Source organism: Mustela erminea, chromosome 8, assembly GCF_009829155.1.
Source record: "Mustela erminea isolate mMusErm1 chromosome 8, mMusErm1.Pri, whole genome shotgun sequence".
NCBI lineage: Eukaryota > Metazoa > Chordata > Mammalia > Carnivora > Mustelidae > Mustela > Mustela erminea.
This window is the reverse complement of record NC_045621.1, coordinates 110,335,622-110,355,202: the sequence shown is the minus strand read 5'-3', so window position 1 is coordinate 110,355,202 and position 19,581 is coordinate 110,335,622. Positions and strand designations below refer to the sequence as shown.

General features: G+C 54.0%; 1 protein-coding gene across 23 annotated transcripts in view; it reads left to right on the top strand.

Moving 5' to 3' along the window:
- The first annotated feature begins 5,236 nt into the window (after positions 1 to 5,236).
- The window catches only part of BIN1 (bridging integrator 1), a 55,178-nt gene continuing 40,833 nt past the window's right edge, over positions 5,237 to 19,581 (top strand). For 4 of the 23 annotated variants that reach the window (XM_032353938.1, XM_032353937.1, XM_032353940.1 and 1 more), the window contains exon 1: positions 5,239 to 5,671. In XM_032353938.1, coding sequence (XP_032209829.1) covers positions 5,588 to 5,671 — 84 coding nt within the window. In that variant the 5' untranslated portion in view covers positions 5,239 to 5,587. Of the gene's footprint in view, positions 5,672 to 19,581 lie in introns of all 23 variants that reach the window. The other 19 variants (XM_032353950.1, XM_032353947.1, XM_032353946.1 and 16 more) reach the window with 10 other exon arrangements.

Below are 19,581 nucleotides of genomic sequence, written 5' to 3'. Positions count from 1 at the left end.
ATCTTATTTCCAAAGGAAGTCAGCAGTGATTTATTGAAGGAGCACCGGGCAAAGGGTTGTTTGCTTTTCTGCATCTCTATTTGTCCGTCAGTAAAGCTGGCAAAGGTCATCCTGCTATGTCTCACCACAAAGACGGCCACAGTCCAGGTTAACTGAGAGACACAATTGTTGGCCTTTAAGACAATGTGTCATGATAGTAACTACCATTTATTGAGGCCACTAAGCCCTATGTTACCTCTAATTCTCAGTCTTGCCCTGTGTGTATTGTTGCTTCTCTTAGAAGCTACAGGGAGTGACTGGCCCAAGGTCACATGACTAACAGTGACAGACTATGATGTTGTCATTTTCTTGCTGTACTACATTTTAGCTGCACTGCAAACCACACACATGACAGCAAAAGTTTAAAATATGGAGGAGAAGCACAAGTAAGTTGATTATCTTAAAAATTTTGCTTTGCTCTTGGAGACTTCATTTGTTGATGGCGAAAGGGAGTAACTGGTTCTTACTGGAAATCTTGTTTCCCAGAAGCCTTGGAAATATCTTGGAGGCATTTGGTAGCCCAGTGATGGTCCTACTCCCCAGACTCTTCCTGCAGCACCTAGTTAAATCCAATCAAGGCTGGAGCTAAACATCTGGGGTGGTAGGTTTGAAAACCAGGCGGCAAATCCCGGGACAAGTATCCTGTCAGAAGTTCCTCTGGAAGGTTGCCCTGCCTTTTCTGCAAGGATCTCCTAAATTATGGCTGCACAGGCTGGGGAAAGTGGACAGATGTCCACTCAGCACCAGCTTGAGCAGAAATTGTGAATTGCATGTCTTCAGCTTCCTTTTCCACCTTTAGTCTTGCCTCCTATCCCTTCACTAGGTACTCATACATCCTGGTTTGCCCAGAACACTCATGGTTTATGTCTACTCTCAGTTGTAATCCACCCCCCAAACCCTTTCAGTTTATATTAATAAAGATGGACCAGGGAGAGGCACTTCAGAGAAACTCCTACTTGATACATCAGGGAGTCAATAGGGTTATCTCTCAGAAGGGCATTATTATGAGAACACACATTAGCCATGACTCTTTTGATTGTAAGTGACTTCCAATTGGCCTCGGCAAGAAAAATTTGTATTGGTTCATGTAGCTAGACTGTTGGAGCTGAGGGGCATGCAGTTCCCAAACCTGATTGGAACCAAGTTCTCAAACAATGTTGTTAACATCTGTCTCTCTGTCTCTATTTCTCTCACTGTCCCCAACTCTCCAACTCTTTGTCAGTTTCATCTTCTAGGCAGGATTGTCCACACAGTGGGCAAAGTGGCCCCTGAGGACTCTAGACTCACATCCTCTCATCTTAGCAAGTTTTCTGAAAAGAGGAACTTTCCTTTCCTATAGACGTATATCCCTTCATGCCCAAGGAAGGCTCTGATTGGCTCTGCTTGGGTCATGTGGTCATCCTGAGCCAGTTGTTACTGCTTGGGTGAGTGGTTTGCCTGGGGTACCTACACATAATGGCAAAAGGACACGGCTGCGCCAAACCACACCAAATGAGGAAAGAGTCCCTAAAGAAAGTAGGTCAATCAGCTGAGCTGACCAAATTGCATCCACTATCCACTATATACAGCCCAGAACACATTGTATATTTACTTGGCTGTTCATTTATTCTTGCCTTAATATTTGAGGCTCCATTAGGAACCAGTTTCCCTTCCTGTTCTCCTATCAATGCCCATTTCAGGTCTTCAATATCCTTCCCTTGAAGAGCCCCCCTGCCCCTTCCCAGATCCCATCCTGTCCCAGATGTGGCGCACTCCTGGGAAAGGAGCCCTATGGAACCCACCACCGTTTCTGCCAAGCCCAGCTCAGGACCGGTACCTAGGAGGTGCTCAGAACTGTTTGGAGACTGAGGGACAGAGCAAACATGAATAATAACAGTAAACAATGTCAATAAATAGGGGAATAAATAGTTAACACTCATGTTTTCAGTTTTGCATGATCATAAATTAAGGTGACAGAAGTCTGTGTGATTAAACTTTACTGAATTTTTATTTATTTCCTAGACTTGAAATTCTAGGATTGAAGAATGAAAGCATTTGATGAATCTTAATACATACTGCAAGATCACTTTCCAGAAATTCCATTTTCTGTTATACTCTCAGAAGAGTGCCTGTGAGTGTCTGTGTTTCTGGTTTTAAGTAATGTAACTTAAAAAACTGTTCACTGATTTGATGAAAGTGGAGGGAGGAATGATATTTTCATTGATTTAATGAATACGTTTTAAATTTCCTGGTAAGACTGGACATCTAAAGTTTTGCTTTTTGTTTTTTTTTTTAAAGTAATCTCTATACCCAATGTGGGGCTTGAACTCATGACCCTGAGATCAAGAGTCACATGCTGCTCTCACTGAGCCAGGCAGGTGCCCCAAGACTGAACTTTTTTTTTTTTTTTTTAAGATTTATTTATTTATGAGAGAGAGAGAGAGAGAGTGAGAGTGCCGGCACAAGCAGGGGGAGTGGTAGAGGGAAAGGGAGAAGCAGGGAAGCTGATGCAGTCTCCATCTCAACCCAGGACCCCAGTATCACGACCTGAGCCACCCAGGCGACCTAAGACTGAACTTTTAAAACCTGTTTATTGATCATTTGAATCTCCAATTTTGTGACTTGTCCATTTGTGCTATTTGCCCAGTTATATTGGGATCTTAGTGTTTTTCTTGTGTATTGTGAGAGTGCTATTTTATTTTCAAAAATATTTCCTTAGGAGGCGCCTGGGTGGCTCAGTGGGTTAAAGCCTTTGCTTTTGGCTCAGGTCATGATCCTAGGGTCCTGGGATCAAGCCCCACATGGAATCGGCTCTCTGCTCAGCAGGGAGCCTGCTTCTCCCTCTCTCTCTGCCCGTCTCTCTGCCTACTTGTGATCTCTGCCTGTCAAATAAATAAATAATATCTTTAAGAAAAAAAAGGATTACCGTGTTTAAAGATAGAGCTGTGTGTGTGTTTAGTTATTAAGGCCAAATAGCATATTACGGAATATTTAGGGAATTAAGAGGAAAGAATCAGCCATAATGCTTTAACCTTAAACACATCTATTTCTTTTGTGCATGGTCCTTTTGAGTCTTGGATCATGAGCACTTGTATTTATTTTTAGTGCTTGCAAGGATAGTGCTCCCAGTTTTTGGTCTTCTCCTTTTCACTCACAATTATACTGTAAGCATTATTTTCATGTTGCTATAGCCCTGTAACAGTTGCTTAGAATGATCCCTCAACGGCCCCTTTGGTTGCTGTGCAAGTTAACTTATTCTATTCTGCCGATAACTGTTGCTTCTAATTTTTTTTTTTTTTTTTTTTTGGTTAAGTGATACTTTGAAACACCGAAGTCCAGCAAAGCAGAATCTCCCACTGTTCCCTGGGAGCCAGCTGGAATACAGTTTGACTTCTGCTCCTTTCCTCAGAGGAGTGTTGGGAGAAATCACTCTTAGGGAATGGTTAGAAAAATGGCAATCATAAAATTAGGAAAAGAGACCATGAGGTGAAAGCATGTTGAGATTTTAGAAGAAAGTTGCTTTAGCAACTCAGGCCGGGTCATTTAGGTTTTGTTTTTGTAACTTGTGAATCGATCATGAGTTTATAATAATAATTTTGACAGAATGCTTTCCATTCGTGCAGTGCTTGGTGTTTTTTCTGGGAAGCAGTTCAGTGTTTCAGCTGAGGGCTTTAGTGCCAGAAGACCTGGGTTTGGATATCTGCTTATCTCTTGTGACCTTCAGCAAGCCTCAGTCTATCTTTCTGCAAAAGAGGAGTAATAATAGGCCAGGAGGGAGGTTACGATCATCCTCTGTGGGTGCTGAGCAGTAATGGGGAGAACCAGGAGGAGCAGCCAGAGTTCGGGGGGGACTTCCAGGCAGAGGGAAGCCAGAACCTTTTATCTCCTGGGCCTCAGTTTCTCCACTTGTATGGGGAAGGGTCTTGGTGTATGATCTGCAAAGCCTTTCCTGCTCCTCCCAGGAGCCTCACAGGGGTCCCTTCCCTGGCTTCTGTCCATTGTCCTCGGCAGGGCCTCCAGGACTCCTTTCTCCACTCAGCTCCACCAAGTCTCTGAGAAATCCTCCAGGGCTGTCCTTGGCCTCCAGGACAGCAAAGGGCTGTGGCGTCCTTCAAAGTCTCTGACGTGACTTGGGGAAGGGGTGTGAGAGGAATCAGTAGATTGAATATATACTTATAAATTTCGAATGAGTGTCATTGATTTGTTGGCAAAGCTGGTTAGCAATAACTTTATCCTCTCTTTGAATAATGATCATCAATCATTTTTTTTTTTTTCTTGCCCCCAGCATAGAAGAGAAGCCAGCCCACAGTGTAGTGTTTGAGACCCTAAAGTGCAGAATCAAGAGATTTGGTTTCAGGCCAGTCTGTGCTTCATTTTTTTTTTTTTTTTTTAAGATTTTATTTATTTATTTGACAGACAGAGATTACAAGTAGGCAAGAGAGGCAGGCAGGGAGAGAGAGGAGGAAGCAGGGGCTCGATCCCAGGACGCGGGGCTTTAACCCACTGAACCACCCAGGCGCCCCTTTTTTTCCCTTTTTTTTTTTTTTAAAGATTTTATTTATCCACTTGACAGAGAGAGAGAGATCACAAGTAGGCAGAGAGGCAGGTAGAGAGAGAGGAGGAAGCAGGCTCCCCGCTGAGCAGAGAACCCGACGAGGCAGGGCTTGATCCCAGGAGAGAGAGGCTTAACCCACTGAGCCACTCAGGTGCCCCATATGCCTCATTTGTAAGAGGGGAATGATAATAGCACCCACCTCTTAGGGCTGTCCTGGAAGCACTTAGCTAAGTGTCAGGCACTCAGTAAGCGTTTAGTAATGTTAAATAGTAGTAATAGTAGTAGTACTAGTAGTAGTAATAATAACAATCAGCAAATGGTAAGATGGAGATCCTGGTTGGCATGGAACTAGGTAGGTGCCAGGGACCGAGATGTGAAGTTGTCCCAGAGGCCCCCAGAGAACCCAGGTGGAAACCGGTGAGTCTATAGGCCAGGAGGAGGCGGAACGTCCGGCGTGAGGCCAGAGACGAGCCCCAGGAAGGGGAGCGGCTTTTTGCCGCGCGCTCGCAGTTGGCGTTTCTCTGATTCCAGGGACACGCACCAATCGTAGCTCTTAAACCCTGGTCTTTGAACGCACCGGTCTCAAAGTGGCCTCCTCTCCGGGGAGGACAGGCATCTTAGTCTCCGCCCCGGGGCGGTGTCATAGGAGTGTCCCAGGAGTCCCACTCGCCGCAGCTCCCGGCATCCGCGCGCACCGCTCCCTCCTTCTTAGCCAAGCGTTCCCGGGCCCGCAATGGCCCTTTAAAAGGCAGAGTCTAGTCCAGAGGGGGCGGGCGGGGGGCGCTGACCGCCGTCCGAGGCCCGGCCCCTCCTCCCTGCCCCTCCCTCGGTCCGTCCCTCCCTGGGTCCCCGCGTCGCTCGCCCCCTCGTTCGCTCGCCGGGCGCACGCTCCGCCTCCGTCAGTCGGCTCGGCTGTCTAGCGCGCAGCGTGGAGCCGGAGCCGGGGCCGGACGCGCTGCTAGGGGCTGGGGGCTGGGAGATCGGCGCCCGCCACCGGGCCAGGCCTGAGCCGCGATGGCTGAGATGGGCAGCAAGGGGGTGACGGCAGGGAAGATCGCCAGCAACGTGCAGAAGAAGCTCACGCGCGCGCAGGAGAAGGTGAGCGAGCCCGATCCCCGGCCTCCGCGCGGTCCAAGCCACCTGTCCCCCACTTCCCGTCCCTCCCCCCGCAGGGGCTGGTCCTCACCCGGGATCGGGCGCTGTCACCTCCGGACGACCGCTGCCGAGGGCCTTCGGGGCTCTCCATAGACTGCGGCCCCCGACGTTCTATGCGCCTCTCCGGTCCGCGTCTTCTGTCTCCCCACCCCCAGCGGGGGCAGAAGAGGGCGCAGCTGTCCTCTCACCCCCTCCTTCTCCCCCCACCCCGCTCTCCCCACCGCCAGCTTTGTATATTCTCCGCCTGTCCACGGAGAAGAGGCGGCCCACGCTGCTCTCCGGGCGCGAGGTCCAGTAAATCCTGCCCTGGAGGCCGAGGGCCGGGGGGCTGGGAGGCGAGGTGGCGCCCCTAGCCCCGCAGCCCCGCGCGGGCCACGCGGGCTGGGCCCTTGCTAGGGGGAGGGAGCCTACCCCTTGTGTCCCAGGGCCGCTCCGCTCCGGGAATCCCGAGGCTGTCCCTTAGCCCTCGGGTGCCAGCGGTCTAGCTCCAGGCCTTTGGGCGCTTCCTGCGCCCGCCGTTCCCTCCTCCCCATCCGCCTCTCCACCTTCTGTCCCCGCGGGCTGAAGGAGGGATCGGGTTTCCTTTCCTGAGAGGTGCCGGAGGCCCGGACGCTCCCGCCCGGCCCCCGGGGAGCACAGCACTGCGCGCCCCTCCCGGAGGTGCCCTCCTCCGAGCCCCGGCTTTGCGTTTCCCGCGGCTGGGAAGGGGGTGGTGGCTTCGGCTCCGGGAGCCCACCACCTGGGTGGGGAGCTGGCCCGAAGGAGCTGGGGCCACACCGGGGGCGTGGGGGGCGCCGCAGGAAACCCGACCCCTCAGTGTCCACAGCAACTGGCAGCAGGCGAAGGGGATGGAGCCTGGGCTTCCCGTGGCACCCTGACAGTGCAGGAAATGCAGTATTGGGGGGCGGGGGTCCGCGCCTGTTCAGCTTTCTATCCCAAGCCACCTCTGGTTCATTGAATTGGATCACGCCAGCTGCTGACGCCACTTCCCCTGCCGACTGGGACTCTGAAATCTAGGATTGCAGATTCTGTGCTCCAGCCAGGGTGGTCCCTCAGTGCCCCCCAGCGGAGTCTCTCCCACCCGACACTCGGGCAGCAGTGGGAACCCGAGGACAGGCCGGCCTCCTTCAACCAGTCTGTGGCTGTTTATAAACAATGACTTTTGCAGCTGAGACCTTCGGGCTCCCTAAGGATGCAGTCACGTGATGGTGGGGGGGGCGGTTAGAGCTTCCTCAGCGCCTCCCTGCGAGTCCCGATGCTCATCCTTGTAGTCCCAGGCTAAGGAGATGCGTGGTTTGCATGGAGGTTAGGGCCATCAGCCAAGCTCGGGATCTGGCCTGCCTCAGCCCCTGTATAGCCTTCCCACCGACTCCCCTCCCCCGCCTCCTGCCCCAGGCGGGAGGAGGGATTAGAGCACCACAGATACTGGCTGGGGGCTGGGTGGACTTCAATAAGCTCTGGTTGTGGTTGAGGGGGGCAGATGCTGCTGCCTTTGCTTCCTCCCCCCATCCTCCTCCTGCCCAGGACCGGGTAATCCATCTAGGTGCCTGGAGCCGGCAGCTATGGGCTAAGCCGACTTCCTGCTCCTCAGGGGCTAAGGAAGATGAATGGGTAGCAGGTTAGGTGAGACAAGTTCCCCGCCCCCACTCCATTGATGTCCTACTCTTCTCTGGCTCCCCTTTGATCTTTCGGTGTCCCCTTTGCCCTGGTTGTCTTGTCTCTGCGGCAACATCTTTTGCTAATTTCAGGGGCAGTAGGCATGAGATTTGTCCCCTCCTTGTAAGTGGCAATATGTCATCACTGACTCCACTGAGCTGCCACCGCTCTCTCTTTAGCTCCTGGTCTGTGGCATGGACAGTTGGCTGACAGCTGGTCGGCCATGGATGCTGGCCTTGGCCAAAGGCTGGCCCTTTGCAAGCCTGAGCTGCAGGGGACTGGGGTTGTTTAGTGGTACTGCTGTTGTCTTCCCCTCTGGCCCGGCGCACTGGTTAGGAGACCCTCCCCTACTCTCAGAAGCCAGAGAGTAGCCTTCCTTCAGGCCCCTCCTTTGTTGGCCCTGCTGCAGTACCCCTTTCTGGGGAAGCCCGAGGCCTCAATGCACACCAGCCTCTCCCCTTTGCCCTCTTGTGGCTCAGAGTTTGTTGCAGCATGGGTCAACTCCCCAGCGTCTTTTGATGGTGTTCACGACCCCATCTAACTCACATTGCCAGTGGTCTCACAGGCACCCCTGCCCCTGCCTCGTCTCTGGCAAACCAATGAGTAATGGGGATAGTTCCAGTTGCGTTGCCATAGGAGGGCATTTCCTGACCAGGGACAAGTGGTAGCTTTGGTGTGGGGCCTGGATAATATCCTCTTAGGTAGGAGGGTCTCATCTCTCTTTTTCTTCTTTCCCAGTTTCCCCTCTCAGCCCAAATATCCACCAGGACTCAGAGGGTGACAATGGGGTCAAGGAAAGTTTGCCCTCTGGTGCCCATGGGGCCAGCTCTCCTGTGTCCCCCGCTGAGTATGTCTCTCCTTGGGTCTTGGCTTGGCATTACCATGTCATCCTACCTTGACCCTGCATCACTGGTCTGGGTGCACCCCCTGAGGGGAGGGCAGATCTGTGTGTGTGTCCAGGCATTTACCTGGCCCCAGCAGGTGCAGAGTGACTGTTTATGGACAAACAAAAGAGCATTTGGGGGCTTGGCTGTGGGTGGGCTGATTTGTGCTGTGTGCTCCTCTGCTTTCCCTCCTTCAGCAAATCCTGCCTTGGACATGTGGTGTGTGCCTGGTCCTGGGCAGAGCCCTGGGTGCAGTGCAGAGCGGGATGTGTGAGGCTCTGATTGCTGTGGAGCTTACTGTCAAAAGGTCCCACGGCCTCTGGCCCTGAGGAGACATAAGAGTGTATTGGAAGGGTAACCAGGGTCTGAGTATGCACCGCACTTCTCGCCTGCTAGCCCCTGGCTGCCCCCAGAGTGCTGGGGTGCAGAGCGTGGGCTTGGAGCTTGGGCGTCATGAGGTCATCTTCCTATTACGTTTGGCTTGTTGGACCCTCTGTGAATGACTTTGTCCATTTTTGGGCCTCAGTAGGGTGACTGGGCAGAGCCAATGTAGGGTGGAGCCTGGGTCAGATGACAGAGGATTAGAGGTTGGCTGCCTGGGCCCGTTGGGGGAGGGGCAGATCAGGGAGAAGGGACAGCTGTGGTGGGGGTGGATTCTGGCCTGCTGGGCCCTGCCCCTGAGGCCCACTGCTTAGGAGTCCTCACAGAGGGGGGCCAGAGCTGGGCTGAAGATGAGCAAAGAAGGCGGCTCTGGCAGGGGTGGGAGTATGCACTCTTTCTGTCCCTCATGGCAGGCCCCAAGCCTGGTGCGAGTGGGGAGGCCCAGCTGGGAGGGGGCAGGGCCCAGGGCTGGTGAGTTGGAGTAGATGCTCAGCAGAGGGAAGGCGCAATGGCAGTTATTTATAGGACCCTGACACATGGCCATGATGGATCCATGCTCGTCTGCTGGTCAAGGTCTCCTAACAAAGTAGCCCCATCGGCTTCAGCTGGAGCCAGGCCTGTACAACCAATCCTTACCCTCATGACAGCCGTAAGAGGAGCCATATGGCACAGAAGAGCAGGAGCCCTGGAAGGGGGCCCATCCGGGTCTGGGGGAGGGCCTGTGCTCCCCCCATATTCTGCATTTCTCTTTCCACATCTTTCCTCTCTCTGTCCCTGGGTATATGAGGATTCTTATTGCCCCTCTTTCTCTGCCCACATCCCACCCAGTGTCACCCTTTCCTCCTCCTCTCTCTACCTCCCTGCTCTGTGTCTCTTTCCTCTGACCTCTTCCCTCAGAGCAGCTTCTCCCTGAATCTGAGTTATTGGTTTAGGTCTTTCACCTTGCTCGCTGAGGAAAGGCTTCTGAGCTAGCCATCATCTCTGGTAGGGTGTCTTTGGGGACTCGGGAGACATTTGGCTGGGGAATGTGAGCATGGAGAGGGTGGAAACATGGCCTCTAGGCTTTCCCGAGCTCCAGTGTGCCCTGGCTGGGCTGGGGCCCAGGGGGGAGCTGAGTCCCCACCCAGGAGAGTCTGCTGGCTCATGCCTGGACTCAGAGGGAGGCCAAGGCTGCTTTGCCCAGGGGCGGGCAGAGAAGGGTGTGCTTCCTGGGCTGCATGGGACATGGAGAAGGTGTTTTGGAAGGGTCCATGTGGGCCAAGGTGCAGGATGAGAGTGAACACAGGAGACCATTAGTTCCTTTGAAGGAAAGGGGCACGGTTGGGAGTGGTGAGGGGTGTCTGGGTGGTAGATTTGGGCCACATTTGATCAAGTCTTGTGGGGAAATCTTTGTATCTCTTGGATTCTCAGAGAAGCCGAGGTTTGAGCTCTTCTCCTCTCTTCTTCGCAGATGACCCCATCGGGGCCCCCTTTCCATCTCTGATTTCTGGCAGCCAACCAGGTCCCTGCCTCTGGAGTAGGCCGTCTTGATCCAGCTTGTCCCTTACAAGCTGTGTGACTTGGACAATATAAAGAGAATGCTTCTTTCCCTCCCTGCTGCCTTAACCCAAGGCCAGGCTTTGCCTGGTTCTGTTTCCATCAGGTTCTAGGATCCCTGGGACCTACCCTCAGCATTGGGCCTCTTTCTCATCACAGGAGAAGAGAGTACAAGGGCACGTCGGAGAGACAACCATGCGTGGACTTGGCAGGCGGGCAGTCCTCAGTTCCCTGTCTGTGGGCAAGTGGCAGGACCTTCCTGTATAAACTGAGGCAGTAATGGTTCCTCTTCACATACTGGTTTTGGAGAGTAAAGCCTTGGACAGGGCCCAGCACATGGCAAGTGCTCCCTAGATGCCTGCTCTGTGGGGCAGGGCCGTACGATGAAGCCACCCAGGAGCTTGCCATCCCTGCCTAGTCCTGCTTCCCAACCCTGCCCCTGTGAGTGTCCATTTCAGGCCTCTATAGACAGCTAATCCCTGCTGAGCCCTAGCTGATCAGGGCTTATGATGCCCCAGTGCCAGGGTTGTGGTGGTGGTGTGTGTGTGTGTGTATGTACATGTGCGTGTGCATACATGTGTGCATAGAAGGGCAGCCTAGAGCAGGGGAGGGAGTCAGACAGTTCTGGAGTAAATCTTAACTCATCTTACACATAAACTCGGTGGTTCCAAGTAAGTCCCCCCTCCCCTCACTCTGGGCTTCTTCAGTTTGGCCCTCAGTAGAGTGATGGGGGTTGCTTATTCATTCTTCTACTCATGAAATGAACATTGAGCACCCCCCTCTAGGTGCTGGGCCTTCTTCTAGGCACAGAGGGTATAGGACTGAACAAAACCACACCATACCCTCAGGGAACGGACCCATCAGGGAGCCAGGGTGGGGGTGAGGGTGGGGTGGGGGGAAATGCTGGCAGCTAGTGAAGCAGGAGGTGGCCCTTCACTTTTTCTCGGGAGAGTCTAATTAATGGGTGCAGCTTTTCCTCAGCATCCCTAGTGTCCCTGCTGAGGGCTCAGGTGGGGTTGTGAGCGTGGGTGCTCACGCAGTACATAGGATCAGCCAGAGAGAGGCTAAGTGGAAGCTTCTGGTCTCCAGGTAAGAGGGCACCTGGGGGAGGAGGGCTTTCTGTTGGATGTCACCCTGGTATGTTGTGTTTTTCTAGAGCCTCTTTGGCAAGTCTCCTTTTGGGATTAAAGGTACAAAGAAAAGGATGCCAATGCTAAAACCACTCAGCAGGGCACTGACAGAGGACAGGCCTGGGCAGGGGCTCTGGATGTGGGATGTAGGATTGGAGGATGGAGATCATGGGGGCCCTGAAAGAGGAAGAGGGAGGCACTGAATATGGCCCAGACTTGGGGGCAGGCACTTGTAAGACTTTTTAGAAAACTGCGTTTGCATTGCTCCCCAGGCCTTCCTGCCTTTGGGCAAGTCTGGTTCACCTCTCTGAGCCTGCTGCTTCTCCTGCTGTAGGGGACAAATGCCATGCAGCATGCTGTGCAGATTTGGTGGTCAGAAGCAAAGGGCAGGGCTCATCGTTCCCCAGAGGGCTGCTCTTGTGCCATGGAAGGAGCCCTCTCATGGGAGCTGGGGTTTCTGGGGCCTCCCCAAAGAGGCTGCCATCTCCCAAGGAAGCCACCCATTTGTGGACTGAGCAGCAAAGCTGGCTCTGTGCTGAGGGCTGCTAGGGGTCAGGGTTGGGCAGTTAAAAAAGGAAAGGCATATTCTTCTTGCTCCAAGGGAAGCCTTTGTCAAATATTAACTTAGCAATAACAGCCATGGTTTATTCTATACCTACTGAGTGCCAGGTACTTGGTAAAAATTCTCATCCCAACTTCAACCAGGTGAGGTCATAATGATTTCCATTGAGCAGATGAAGAAACTGAGGCTGAGCCGTGGTGTGACTTGGCCATGGGCTCTTCTGGTCAACTATCTGGCTTACCAAGTCTCTGGTGGAACCATGCAAATGAGATGGGAATCTCTAATGACCTTTCTTGACCCCTCCTGACCAAGAACTCCTTGCCTATGAGGGGGATCATTTGACAGATTTGGGTCCCCAAATTAAAGGAGGGGTCTTCTTCCCCCATTAATGGATATTTGAGGGCCCTTGTCCCCCACTAGATTCTCACCTGTGTGTGACCTCTACCCTTTTGGGATGTTTGGTGGGCTCTGGGGTGAGGGGTTGGCCTGAGGTTTCCTGATGCAGTCTAATGCAAGAGTTTCTGCAAGAAAATGATGACAAAGGAGGCATTGTGGTGTGTATGTGAGTGTATGTGTTTTCCCAAATATAAAAGCTGCATCCAGTTCATTTAGTATAAACAAACCCTCTTTATTAAGAGAGTCTGTCTACTTTTGTTTATGTTGTTGCAACAGTGTCTCTTTTATGAAATAATGTTAGTACTAGTTATTTCTTAATGTTCTTGGGGAAGAAATAGTCATGCGATTGACCACACGTACACAGACACCAAACACACACACACACACACACACACACACACACTCTTTCTCTCTCTCTCTCTCTCTCTCTTTCTCTCTCTCTCTCTCTCAAGTCTTTTCATGGAGTGGTATCTAAAAGTCTGGGACCCACTGCTCCTGGGGAGCTTGCTGCCCACCCCTGCAGACTGGCTGTGTGGAGTGGGAAGGCAGCACTCCTGGGTTCACGCTTGAGTGTGGGCCATGCTAGCCTGGGACCAGCCCCCTAGAGTATCTGCTTCCTGAGGGTGGGTCCTGCCTCCTGCAGTGGCTGTGGCCTCTCCCAGCTCAGTGCACTGGGTGTGTGCTCGCAAGGATGCAAGGACTCTTCAGGCAGGGCTGGCAGAGGCCTGGGAGATCCCCTGGGTTTTTAGGGTGTGGGGTGGGTGGGGGAGGGCAGCTGGAGCTGTAGGACTTCAGGACTTTAGGGAGCAGAAGAGGCCACAGTTAGAGCTCAGGACTTGGAGTTGGATGGCTGGGGCACCTCCCCCTTGCCACAGTCACCTTCTGAAGGACTTAGGCATCACTGCAGAGTACCGTCTTCCACAGTAAAATGGCCTAGGACTCTGGTGGAGCTTCCTGGAGACAGGGGCTGCAGCACTTGGTCCCAGAAACTGAGGTCCTCAAGAGTGGGCTTGGGCCCTGCTGAGGAGCTCTGCCTGGCTCTAGGCCAGATGCCAGAAAGGGCTTGGCCTAACCCCTCTCTCTGCCAGAGCCTTCTTCCAACTGGGAACAACTTTTGGGTGACAGAAATGCCAGGGATCGCTGACCTGGGGGTCTGTGTGGTTTGCTGGACCCATGACTTCACTGTTAGGGCCAGTGAGCTGCTGCCCTCAGACCCATTTCCGCTGGACTGTCTGCAGGCCTTCTTCCCTCCGCTTTCTGGACCTCCCTTTCAGCCCTGCTGCCCAGCCGATGGGGTAGGATTAGAGCCCCAGCATGCGCCAAGACGGGGAGCTGGAGCCTGGCTGAAGACAGTGGCATCAGGGAACAGAGAGCCAGGGTGCCCTGGGGTTGGGCACTTGTGCTTCGCATGCAGTGCGCAAGCCTGGGGCCATGGGCCAGCCCCCCACCGCTGCCTCTGCAGAAGGGTGGAGAGATGCAGACGTGCCTGCCTCTGCAGTGCGAGGGCTGCAGTGGCTCTGGGCTGAGCCCCATGGGCTGGGGAGTGAGTGGGCGGTTGCCAGCATCCACCACCACATGGCTGCAGGGAGGGACTCGTACTGGCTGGTGCCAGGCCAGGGCTTCGGGGCCTTCTGGGCCCCTGCAGGCCTCCCTGTCTGGAGCTCCCAGGGCACCTTCGTAGGGACATCCCTGCTGGCTCCTTGTTTTAGATGCTTCAGCTTACATTGAATTAGTTCCCTCAGGTTGTGGTGACCTTATTTATTCTGTCATTCCCCTGTTTGTGGCTTGCCCACTGTGGGCCAGGATGCTGAGGTGCTTGGGGTACCAAGAGAGAACCTGCTCCTGACCTCAAGGAGCTCCCAGGGCCCATCACAGCAGTAGGGAGAGATCAAAGCAAGGGTGCTGGTGCCTGAAGTGCTTCTCATCCAGCCTAGCTATCAGGAAGTCTCCCTGGAGGAGGCACTTTCAAACCCTGAGCTGGATTTGAAAGGCAGAAAAGGTGGGTTGTGGGGTAGGCAGGGATGTTTCTGGTAGCCTGTCTGGGGTGGCTGGAATGTGTGTGAGTGAGAGCAGTCTGGTGAGGCCTGAGACTGAAAGGATAGGTTGGGGGAGAACAGGCCCCGGAGGGCCAGGAGGGACCCCAGACCCCTATGTGCCTCAGCCAGCTCACCTTCCTTCCTCACGTGCTGCCTGAGCCATTTGTCTATTGGTCTGTCTTCCAGCCTGGGCTTAGCTGAGAACCCGGTGTCTCACCGTCCAGGGCCGAGGAAACCCCAGGCTTTCTGAGGAATAGGAGGAGCCCCGGGGTGAGGGGGTGAGTCCTGAGTCCTGAGGGGATGTCCTCAGGCTTGGTTAGGTTAGGATCTGGCTGTGCCCAGGAAGGCACAAGGGGGTCTGGGGTTGGGCTACCATCCTGGAGTCTACCCTGTCAGGGCTGGGATCGCAGGTCTGGGTGATGTCTGTTCCCCAGGCTTGCTAGAAAGACATAACATCCTACACTCCCCACCCCACATGTGCACCTGCTTCTTTGTTTTGGGGTCCCAAGGTGGCACGGTGGGGGGGTGACACTGCTAAGTTTGGAGAGCCTAACAGCTGGGAGAGGCCCTCCGTGCATCAGTTCACCCCTCTTCCAGGCACCCTGTGTGCTCTGCCCTTCGTGGCCAGGCCACTTGTGCGATGGCCATGCACAAGGGGGTCTGGGGTTGGGCTACCATCCTGGAGTCTACCCTGTCAGGGCTGGGATCGCAGGTCTGGGTGATGTCTGTTCCCCAGGCTTGCTAGAAAGACATAACATCCTACACTCCCCACCTCACATGTGCACCTGCTTCTTTGTTTTGGGGTCCCAAGGTGGCACGGTGGGGGGGGTGACACTGCTAAGTTTGGAGAGCCTAACAGCTGGGAGAGGCCCTCCGTGCATCAGTTCACCCCTCTTCCAGGCACCCTGTGTGTTCTGCCCTTCGTGGCCAGGCCACTTGTGCGATGGCCATGTGGGGGTCCCCCAGCTTCTGGGTCAGAGCAGGGGAGGGTCATCAGAAGAGGAGCATCCTCAGGGAAGGAGGGGTCATGCCAGCAGGTGGTGGGCCTCTGGCTCTAGGTGCAGACTGCGGGGAGAGGAGCGGACAACAGGAGCAGTAATGTTGGTACGGAAGGAGGCTTGGGGGCAGCTCTGGCTCGTTGGGGTTTCCATTCAGGCCTGTGGCTGGAGGAGCCATCAGAGGCTGTGGGGCTGGATGAGGGTATCAGGTGACAGCAGAGCCTTTGTCAGACTGGCCCCTTTTCCAACAGCTGCTGCTACTTTCTTTGGACCCTTCGGTCAGCTCAGCATCTCCCCAGGACCGTCGCCAACATGCCTAAGGACTGGACGAGACTGGGCCCACCACTGGGCACCAGGGACAGACCTGGCACAGGAGACCTGGACTGGGAGAGGCCCCTCAAGGGGACCCCCACTTCCCACTTCCCATCTGCCATGGGGCCTGTTTCTCTGCTCTGGGATGACATCCACTCTGCCAGGACATGTTCACTATCTTCAGGGCAGATACAGGTGGTGGGTAGATGCAAATGCTAACCCGGGGCCCCGGCACACCGGCGGCTGGGCAGGGTCAGAGAACAGATTGATCCGTGGTTAAGAGGGGTGTATGGGAGGAAGACAGACCCTAATAGAGAGGGTGGAGTGTGGTCCCAGTGACAACTTGGCTCCTCTGGGGTCCAGAGCAAGTTGCGCCCCCATTTCCTCCTCTGTACCTGGAAACAAGAGGAAGTGATGTGACCAATGCCTGGTCCCTGGTGGGCACCGGCACATGGTTTTTTTTTCCTGGGGAGCGTTTGGGGAAGCCCCTATGAACCCACAGGTAGGGACCATTCTGGCTTTTGTGTTTTGAACTATTTGTTTTGCTTATGAGAGGATTCTTGAAGTTAAGCTGTGGTGTACATTTTTTTCCTCTTTTTTCCTGTGCTGGTTGAAAAAGCTGAACTGGGAGGTCGTGGTGTTGTCTTCTCGAGGAGGGAAGTCAGAGGCCTCTGAGCCAGAGCCCCACTGAATGAGGTCGGGGAAGGACACAGGGTTCCAGGTGGGCTGTGTTTCCAGGGACCAGATGAGGCATGTGGAGCACGTTTCCCATCATTCTACTCAGGGAGCCTAATGTGCAACAGAAGAGTACAGGCTTTAGAGACCTGGCTTGAACCCTAGTTCGGCCCCCAAACCTCAGTGTGCCCATCTGGGATTTGAGAAGCATGAGGTCCTCTTCTCAGCGAGATAAGGTGAATGCTGCTTGGGGTAGAGCTGTGTCCGTGCTGGGTCCAGCTGGCTCCAGAGGGTTGGGGGTGGGAGGGTGACAAAGTCTTTATCCTTGTGGCGTTGTGTAATTTATGCAGAACTCTCCCACCCACCTTTTTTTTTTTTTCATTTGAGTCATTGTCTTGCTGAACTGTGAGGTAGGCAGGACTGGATTATGGTTCCATTTAGAAGATGAGAGCACTGAGGCTCAGGGAAACCCTGGAATTTCCTCCCTTCCTGCCATCAGACTTGGCTCTAGGTTGGCCTTTCCCAGGTGCTGCCACCCTTATCCCTGAATCCAGGGGTAGGGAGAGACTTTTTTTTTTTTTTTTTAATGATCTCCACACCTAAGGGTCTTGAACTCATGACCCCTGAGGTCAAGAGCTCTAGCTACTGAGCCAGTCAGATCAGTCAGGCTCCCCCAGGGGGAGACTACTAAAGTGCAGATAAATGCTCAGGCCTGTGCCGTGTGTGTGTGTGTGTGTGTGTGTGTGTGTGTGTGTGTGTGTGTGTGTGGTGGGGAAGCCGACTCTTGGTTGCCGCAGGAGGCTGGCACATCAGAGGAGAAGTTGAAGTTCCCTGAGTCTGGGGTTCCCTCATAGCCAGGTGTCCACCAACCCACTCCATGAGGGAGGTGGGAACCCGGCTGACCCCAGGAATCAAGGTGACCCTAGAGGGTCAGATTTGGACAGAGCTGGCCTGATCAGGGAACCCAAAGGTAGCGAAAGAGCTGATCATAGGCCCTGTAGCTCACACCTCCCATGAAGAAAGAGTTGGGGGATCCTGGGACAGGGAACACTTAAGAATGAGCTAATGGCTAGGGTGTGAGCTGAGTCCTGATCCAAAATGAGAAACAAAATCCACAATTAGTTGGATACATTTACTGAACTTGGGACAGGACACAAATAACTGTTATTTTTCTGAAATAGAAACTAAGCTAGCGTGTTATTTATTTGCATCCCTTCCACACCTAACAGGACAGTTTAGCAGTCTGTTCGGGCAGTGGTCTTGGCTCAGCTAGAATGTCACCACCTTCCCCCAAGTTGACCGCTTAGCCCTCCTGGTTGAGTGGACTGTGGGTCTGGAGGAGGCCACGACTAAGGCCGGGCCCTGGGCCCTTCCTGAGGACGCTGGGGGAGACCCTGTCTGGATCTGGTGGACCGGGAGCGGTGGGTGGCGGGGGGGCGTCTGATCCTGGCACCTCTGGCCCAGAGCACTGCAGAAGCTACCTGGAGGGAGAGCTGAGTCAGCACTGTTGGAAACCCATGGTCCGCAGCAGGACAGAATCCAGTGCCTGCATCCCTGCTTTGTGTGGCTGCACTCACAGGTCACCCTGGACGTTGTGCACCCCAGGAGAGCTGGGGAGGCCGCCAACACATTCTGCAGCCAGTGCAGTGCTGCTCCTGAGCAATGCGGTAGAGAGAGAAGCCTCCAGGCAGTCAAGTGCTTTCAGCGCACCCTGAGTCCCGGGATTCTAGCTCCTGGTCTCCTTGTTTTATCTAGGACTTGGTCTAGCTACTTAATCCTTCCTGCTTTGGTTTGCTTCTCTGTAGAATGGGGTAACCATCCTCCCCGCTAGATCCAGAGTCTTTGAGGCTGGAGGCTGGTCCCATGGTGGGTCTGTGACCCGGGCACCTGTACATAGTAGACACCTAATGTTAAGTGTTAGGCACTGGAGTATGAGGCTCCAGTGCAGAAGCAAAGGTGAATGTTTTGCATAGTACCTCATATATTGTGGCAAGGTAAAAGGCTCGGGTTCATATCTCAGCTCTGCTCCTCTTAAGCCCTTGACCTTGGGCAAGTTACTTATTCCCTCTGAGCCTCGGTTTTCCTATTTGTGAGGATTAAATGGGAGAATGGTGTCTCCATTTCACACCAAGGACACTGAAAGTTGGGATGCCAGCTCGTGGACCCAGCTCTATTCTGGGGTGGGGGTGCTGAGGTTCCTTGGGTGGGTGTGGGTGTTCGACTGTGCCTTGGCATTTTGTGTATGTCTTGTTGGGCCATCCTGGCCCATTGGTGGTGCAGAAGACCAGCCCAGCATGGAATGGTGGGTCTGAGGCCTCCAAGAAGGAAGGAAGGAAGGAGGCATTGCCTGGAGAGGGCCTCATGAGGGCAGGTGTGGGACGCTGGGGGACAAGATGGACCCCCCCCCCTTTATTTCCCACTCTTTCAGTTCTCCCACTCTGATTTCCTCTCCCTGTAGGCAACAGAATCCTTTCCAGCTTTTAGATGATCCAGAAGTGTCCAGAACTGTAGCTGGGGGAAGGCCAGGGGCCGACCTTCAGAATCTGGGATCAGGTGTCCATCCCTAGGTCTTGCTCTACTCGGATCTTTCCTGTGTGCCTCCTTGGGCACATTCCCATGATTTAAAAACTTTTTTTTCTTTTTTTAAAAAGGATTCATAACTCTGTCTGGCTGTTCAACTTACCCTCCGTGTTGAATTGTGTTTCTTCTGGGAAGGAGAGCCCCAGGGGAGGAAGGGGAAGTGGGCATGAACCCCTCTCCAGCAGGCACAGAGGGTGTTCTGGTGTTGGCTGTGGTTTTGTTTGTGTGTGTGTGGGGGGGGTTCTGCCATACCTCCCTGTCCTCACTGTCTCAGCCCTTCTGGAACCTTGGTGGGAGCCTAGATGTGTTGAGTGGAGGGATGTGGGCCAGATCCTGGGGTCCCTCCTTAGTTGGTGAGATAGGGACTCCAGGGCTGGTGGTCTGCATGAGCCCTGGGAAGCCGAGATGGACAGGCCTTTCATGCTCACTTGGTCCTTACTTCCCTCCTTTGATTTCAGAGGTAGGACTCTGAGACCTGGAAAGTGATGACGTGCCCAGGCCTCTGGTGGGCCCCACATCATCCCCCCAGCTGTCCCTAGCAACAGGGAGGCCTCCAGGGCTCTGCTCCTGTGCACTGACCTCCTGTGTCTGCTGGGGCTTGGGGGGATGGTGCCTCCCCGTTCAGCCTGCCCATTGCCCACCCTATTTTTCTAACCTCCCCCCAGAAGCACAGAAAAACAGGATGCAGGATCAGCAGAAGGAAGCCT